This window comes from Ochotona curzoniae, unplaced genomic scaffold, assembly GCF_017591425.1.
Source record: "Ochotona curzoniae isolate NIBS_2020 unplaced genomic scaffold, NIBS_Ocur_1.0 contig_3332, whole genome shotgun sequence".
Lineage (NCBI taxonomy): Eukaryota > Metazoa > Chordata > Mammalia > Lagomorpha > Ochotonidae > Ochotona > Ochotona curzoniae.
Window position 1 is genome coordinate 1,104,911 of NW_024465816.1, and position 7,516 is coordinate 1,112,426.

At 42.0% G+C, this 7,516-nt stretch overlaps 1 protein-coding gene across 10 annotated transcripts in view; it reads left to right on the forward strand.

Annotated features, from left to right (window-relative positions):
- The window catches only part of N4BP2L2 (NEDD4 binding protein 2 like 2), a 67,920-nt gene extending 63,713 nt beyond the window's left edge, over nt 1-4,207 (forward strand). For 2 of the 10 annotated variants that reach the window (XM_040979806.1, XM_040979810.1), the window contains exons 6-8: nt 222-307; nt 1,597-1,642; nt 3,224-4,203. In XM_040979806.1, coding sequence (XP_040835740.1) covers nt 222-307; nt 1,597-1,642; nt 3,224-3,339 — 248 coding nt within the window. In that variant the 3' untranslated portion in view covers nt 3,340-4,203. Of the gene's footprint in view, nt 1-221; nt 308-429; nt 592-1,596; nt 1,643-3,223 lie in introns of those variants that run through there. The other 8 variants (XM_040979808.1, XM_040979807.1, XR_005883831.1 and 5 more) reach the window with 7 other exon arrangements.
- The last annotated feature ends 3,309 nt before the right edge of the window (nt 4,208-7,516 follow it).

A 7,516-nucleotide genomic window follows, 5' to 3' on the forward strand; every position in this document is an offset into this window, starting at 1 on the left:
GATAACAAATTACACTACATGTAATAAAGTTTTCATTCCATCTAGACAACCTTTAGTTATAGAGATCACAGAGAAATCCCTAGTTTAGCCACCTCTGAAATATCTTTAGGACCAGACTATTAACATCACAGCGATCCACATACCGTGTTTGTATATTAGTAAGTTCAGGGTAATTGTTTATGTGACTTTAAAGATGAGATTTGTTCCCTTATTTTTCACAGAATCCTTGTTGCCTGATGATTATGTTATTCCCCTTGACCGCAGGACACTCAAGATGATTTATTTGCAATGGAAGACATCAATAGAGGTACATTTCTATGGTTGTCAAAGAAGGCCTTTAGTATTTTTTGAAAGATTTATTTTTATTTATTTGAAAGGCAGAGAGAGAGCCAGAGAAAGAGACCATCCATCTGCTGTTCGCTCCCACAGATGGCCAAAATCACTCAGGCTGGCGCTGGGCTAAGCTAAAGCCATGAGCCAAGAACACCCTCCTGGTTCCCCACTTGGGTGACAGAGGCTCGAGCACCTGAACCATCCTCCACTGCTTTTCCAGCAGCTAGGAGCTGGATTGGAAGCAGCACATAGATGCTGTTTTATTGCAGGTGGTAGCTTAACCAGCTGTGCCACTACACCCATTTCTTCAAAAGAAAAATTGGAGAAAATCTATCCCATCAAACTTATCAGGAAGGTATTGCATACCTTATGTTAAATTTAAAAGAAATCTACAGGAATGGGTAAATAATATATGCACTTTTTTCCCCCAATTAGTCCCAAAAAGAAAGTTTCATTTAATTATCTAGCTTTCTTGCAGTATGTGCAAGTGTAAGAGCTCACTATGAGACTAAAGCAACAATTTTAGAACAGTCGCTTCTTTCATTTCATATTTTTCTCTTGGCTGGCCCACAGTCTTATCCTAAATAACAGTTACAAATTAGAGTCGCATTTACTTGGCGTTTGAAATACTTCATTATAGGTGTGATCTGTGGGTCATGGTGGAAAGATATGACTGTTGAGAGGGCTATTCATTTTCCGAGTAGCTCAAAGACTGGCTTGGGATATCTGAAAAGATGATGGCTGGACACCCTAGAGAGCCAATCCTGGGAGTGCCGGGGGTGCTGTTCATGTTGCCTGATTGTGACTTACATGAACCCAGAGGCAAAGCCAGAAGTCTCAAAATAATAAAATGAAAAAATAAAGTGAATCATATTTTTGATCCTTCAGGACAGCAGGTATTTCTTAACTGTTCGTATAAGCTTATGAGAAAAGTAGATTTGTTGGTGTTCCTAGAGTAAAATAAAGGACATATTTCCTAACATACTTCTCAGAGATATCAAGATAATTGGATACCAAAATAAAGCCACAAATCTTCCTAAATGCATGTACACACAGTCACAAGCACGCATGCATTCATAATTAGACACACAAACAGCAATATTTTAAATGTTCGGATTAACATTTACTTCCCTACCAGTGTTGTGATTGTAGTATTTCTTTTGTTGTTTTAGGAATATCCTATATGACTAAAAAGATAGTACAAGTTCAAACCCACTGCTAAATCTTAATAATTGTTTTATGTATTTTGATTTTAATTTCTAGGAACGACAGAAGAAGACTGGTTTAAAAAATGAGAATTCCTTGAGCTGTAAGTACAACTTATTCTAGAGGCCTCTATATGATCAGGAGAAAGTGCATGCTGACAATATTTGGTTGTTGCAGCTCCTAGATACCAACCAATCACAACTGAAGAATAAAATACAGTGTAGCTTGTTACCATAGCAACCCTATCGCACATGTGATTTTTAAATGTATGTCTTTTTGTGAAAGACAATGAAGCCTAGATTGTAGCTCCCAAATTTATTTTCCAACTTAATGGTTTAGAGCGTATTTTGGAGCATCCTGCCAGCACACAATGCACAGGAGATTTCCTCCCTGATACATAATGAGAGCTAGGAAATAGGGAGGTAGATTACATTTAAGTGCTCTGCTAAAAGATTCTGCAGGAAAAGAGACAATGCATATAGACAAATTCAGGCTATATGATAACTTGACATGAAGCTGACATTAAAATAAATGCATGGCACTTTTCCACTAAATGCCCATATTATGCAATAAACACAGCTGCTACTTCAGCTTGTAAATTTCTGCACTTGATAAGAATTGAATGCACTGTGCTTTTGCCATATGTTTTCTCTCTTAATTTCATCTCCTATTTGTAAGAATATCCTGTTTCCTTTTCTCAGAGACCTGTAAACGCAGTAAAAATATTTTTGTTTTAATCTTGTTTCTGAAGGGAGGGCCAGATGAACAGAAGATCAGAGCGAAGAATTTGCATACTTGGAGGGACCACTAGAAAATGAATACTAAATAGGGCCTAGGTAGAGTTAAGAGGTCTGAGGAATCCTGGAGAAAAGGGGTGACGTCTTCCATTTGTTCAGCACAATGGGCTGAATCGCTCATGGCGGCCACTGATGTGCACACGGATGACCCAGCAGTGAAGACTGCTGCCCTGAGGAACCCGTTCCAGGGATCTGAGTCGGGAAGGGCACCTTTTTCCTTTCTCCATGTGGTAGTATGCCCATGCCAACAGCAGCCAGTAAGCATGGACACTTTTTGTTTATTTTGTATCAAGGGCATTTTTGAGGTTAAAATATTGACTTTGACCTTGATGTGGCATGTGGGTGCTGAACTGCCTGCTACAAACCTGGTCTTCTCACAAAACAGTCTGTCTGATGATTACGCTCATCATCTTGCCAGGGCATTTCCTGAGTGTTGAAGTTCTGTGCAGACTTTTTTATTTTCTCTACAATTACCATGTCCAAAACCTTCCTGTTGTGGATTTAACAGAAGGTACTGTCGGAAATCCTTAAACGGAGGAGACTGGCGAGGAGATTCTCTTTGGCTGCCAAGTTCCAAAGTGGCCAGGTGTTGGACATGGCTTTCCTCTGATACTGTGGCAGTGTATATTGATGATTCACTTTTGTGTGATGGAAATGGCTGGATCCTCAGAGAACGAGGTAGATAGAACAAGTTTCATGTGGGGACAGGAAGTTGGGAAAGGTCTGGGGAATGAGCTCTTGCATGAGGCTTAGGCTAGACAGATGTGAACTGAGGGAACATTGCTTGAGGAGTGACAGACCAGGGTGGCAGAGACTGGAAACTGGGAACAAACTCCCTTTGCGTTACTGTGTCATCAGGATTTGCCTGGGCTTGTGTTTGTTTGTAGTCAAGTTCTGCGGTCTTCACGGAGCTGCTGGAGATCCAGATCATCGGGAAAATTTGTCAGATGCTCGGTACCTGCCAAGGGATTCTCCCCAGGATATTCATGGACACCAAAATTAGCTTGACGAATCTGTCAATCATTGTTGATAAGTTTCCTGAGTAATTAAAAAAACCTCAACAGAAGAGGTAACAATTTGGAACTTTATTGCCTCATTTTGAAGATGTTTGCCATAACTTTCATTTGTTTTACAGAAGAAAGTCAGGTACAGTAAACCTGAGAGTAGCCATTGTTTTTGTTGTTGTTTGTTTTTAATTGCAACTGCGTTAGAAGGGTAGGCCTGTTGTGGGTATGGAAAACAGGCTCTTGGAACCTCAAAGCAAGAACTGAACAGGGGCCCACAGACAGCCAAGTTTAGGCAGCCAAGATTGTTACATAAGCCAAGTGCACACCCCAAGGCAACTGGCAACAGGCCTCCAAAAGGAATTCAAGAAGGACTCGGGTCAGAGTCCCTCGAGGGCCAGCAAGCAAAAAGATGCTCTGTAGGATGGCAGGGGTGAGCCTCTGAAAGAGCTCAAGCCTTGACTTCAACATGGACTGTTCATTTACAGCCAGAGTCAGGGTGGTTGCTGGAGAGACTTCTGCCAGATATCTTGGGTGGAGGCACACAGGTGTCTGGGGCAGAGAGATATTCCTGGGGACTTTGCCCTGGGATCCTTGGCAGAGAGGTGGTAGCACCCTGGGCTGGCCTTCACTCATGCCAGCAGACAGGTAGTCTTGAACCTAGCTGCTTTTCAAACAGGCATTTTTCAAACCAGCAGGAACAAGTCAATGTTAAATTTCTATAAACATTTTAAGTTTTCCTCCTTCATGTTGTTTTCTCATGACCCCTCCCTACCCTGTGCTTCAGGTTCTGAAAACCAAGTTTTTAATCCCAAATTATTTTATGATGGTCAAATGCAAGGATGCTTCAAAAAGTTTGTGGTAAATGGAATTAAAATAAATTTTACCACTACAAAAACTTTTAAACCCATCCATACAGGAGTCTTAAGTTTTTGAAAAATATATACATTGGATACATGGAATCTATATAAGAAATCACTTTTTATTTCATTTTAATTGAAATTAACATAAAAATTCATATTTGAAAGCTATAAGCTAGGTGTGAAAGTCTAGTTGCTATCTAATATGTAGATCTTTGCTTAACCCCTAACTTTCAGGAAGGGAGCCCACCTGCCTCAGTTTCCCCAATTTTGACAGATCCTGTTTAGCATTTCGCAAGGAAACAACCTTCAGGTACAGGGGAAGGGCTGGCAGCTGCTGGGTGAGTACATATTTCTATTTTTTTCCTCAGATTTATTTTTGTTTTTATTTGAAAGGCAGAGTTAAAGTGAGAAGGAGAGACAGAAAGAGAGGTCTTCCATTTGCAGGTTCACTCCCCAAATGGTTGTGATGGCTGGAGCTGAGCTGAGCCAGTTCAAACCCGGAAGCCAGAAACTTCTTCCTGGTCTCCTCTGTAGATGCAGGGCCTCAAGGACTTGAGCCATTTTCCATTGTTTCCCAGGCCATAACAGAAAGCTGGATTGGAAGTGGAACTGGTGCCAATATGGGATGCCAGGGCTCGTAGGCAGAGGCTTAGCCTCCCATTTCTGGGTGTTGTCTACCAAGCAGACTTTCAGCGCAGCTTCCTGTTTAGAGCACTGCTTCCTGAACCACATCTTACAGTTACTGAGAGTTAGGGGTCGTACTAGTAAATAATGCAGGTTCCTGGGTCTCTAAAAAGCAAGATTTTTTCGTGTTTAGTATTTTTTGTTGTTGTTCAAATCAATTAACATGTGACCTTTTGCTCTTCAATTTCCAAATTTTGTTGCTGCAGTCTTTCTCTTCTTTCACTTTCAGTTGAAAACAAAAATAGTAACAGAAAGCTACTGTCCCCTAGAAAAACCCCAAACTTACACCCTCTACATTTTAGTGGGCTTTCAAGGTGGGGGTGGAAGTTAAATACTTTTGTTCAGTCTGCCATCCTAATCAGAAGTTGAGTACTTTATTTAAAGATATTTTCCTTCTGCTAAATTCTTAAGGTATTGAGTTTGTTTTTCTACTAGATCTGTAGTTCTCTTTTGATAAACACCGTGATCTCCAATATTTGGCTGAACGTGGGCTGCTTTGAAACTGGACTTGCGTGTGGCCACAGGATGAGATGTTTTCAGCACAAACCCGACCAGGTTATAGATCAGAGCTTTAAGCACAGACAGCTGGGCAGGATCTCTAGTGTCTGACGGGTCCTTGGTTTCTTGGGAACCTTCAACAGCAAGCACTTACATCAGAACCTGTGCCACCTTGTTGTCCCAAGGGTAGTAGTAGAAATATTTAACAGTTGGTATAGCATGAGCAGAGACCAGTTCCGAAGCATATTTATGCTGTAATGATGCATACTACCTGTACATACTCCTATTTAGGTTCTAAAATCCCACAACAACTTTGATCAGTACCCCTGCTCCTAACTCTATATCCCCCACTTACTACCCTATACTAATTTCCAGGATAGAGTTTCATAGAATTGAGTTTGAGCTACCATCCCTCCCTCCGTGGCTCCCTCCCCAAGGCTTATACCACATTCTCTGTGATCAGTAGCAAGTGTTAGGTGCTATGGAAATAAAAGAGTCTTTGCCTTGATTTTTCACACCAAAGGAATGAAGTCTTAAGTGCAAGGCGTTTAGGCAATGTGGGGTAGAATGATCAAAGGCAGGTTGTCCCGAGGATATTCCAGTATTCTCACACTCTGTCCAGGCCACCAGAGATCTGACTACTTTCTCTGTCAGTCTGACTAAGATGATGTACTCTATACTACTTTCCTTCTCTTATCCTCCTTCCAGCCTGAAGATTCTATTGGACTTACACTGGGAGGAGGAGGGAAGGGCCAGGCCAGGAGGCAGTGTTAGGGCATGGGGAGTGGGTAGGGCGATGGCAAGGACAAGGTCCCACGTCTGACTGGCTAAGTTATGCCACCACCTGGAACAGAGAGATCTGATGTGACAGAAAGTGCGAGACCAATCAGGAGTGCATCACAGAAATGGCCAAACAGGTAGATTTTCTTCCCCTCTGACTTCTCAATTCACATGCCACTTAGATATTTATGCAATGAGATGAATAAGTATACATATATGACTAATTTGTGTTTTAAAGTTTAAAAAGCCAAAATTCAGTGGAGGAAAATAGGACTTAGAATTAGAATCGAGACAGCTAGTTCCCATCTAATTTTGCAAGTGAAAATGGAATTCTATGATGTTAAAGAGTTTTTAGTAAGCCTGGAAAATTTGCTGTTGGTTTCAGTCTTTCTGCCATCTTGGCATCCCGAGTAGAGGGCTGAATTATTGTGAAGCATTCTAAATCATGGACTATTTGAAACTGGAGGTTTGAGGGCTAAATTCATAGTTTCCATTAGTTCTTCATATATAACTTTATCTTTCCCACATTTTGTTAAATAATACTAGTTACAGAAACATTTGAGTGCTAATTCACTTGCTAAAATTATTTGTAAGGTTATTTTCTTCAGGTCTATCATAGCAATATTTTCCAAGAGAGACTGGGTTATTCATATGATAGAGAAATGGGATGGAACCTACAACTAGAACGTGTGCCATATCACCTCAGTGCAGCGTGGAGAGTTGGTCACAGGAACCTCGGCCCCAGGAGTAGCCCGCTGCTCCGAGGCTGCCATCCTGTGGGACTGTTGCTTTGGGTGTGTTCAAGATGGTCTAAGTATAGACCAAATACATATTTAAACAGTTTTTCTTTGAGATGCAGAAATAAAGATAGAACGATCAAATTGTCCACAAGGTGGAGGGGGAAGGGGGCGTTGTGAAGCCAGGAACCAGGAATTCAGTCCAGGTCTTCCACGTGGGCAGCAAGGACCTAATTCTAGGAGCCACCAGCTGCTCCCTTCTAAGAGGTGCACAAACAGGAAGCTGGAGCTGCAGCCAGGGATTGATCAGGCACCCTGCTGTGAGATACAGGCGTTCTATCAGGATATCTTAAATTGTAGGCAAAATGGCTACCCCTCTCCTCCAACTCCTATTTTAACCTCTTTCCTGGATACCCTTGGGGACCCAGTCCTTAACTGCCAGCCTTGTCAGGATCCTCTCCTCGGCTGTGTGCTCGCATCAGCTCCTCGTCAGGGCAAGGACTCTGTCTGCAGTTCGGCTCCTGGTTCCTAGCAGCACATTCTGCTTTCTCGCACCTGTTCGGGAACGCCACCTGCCAGCAAACACTGCCATGCACATGCCCAGCCAAACCCCC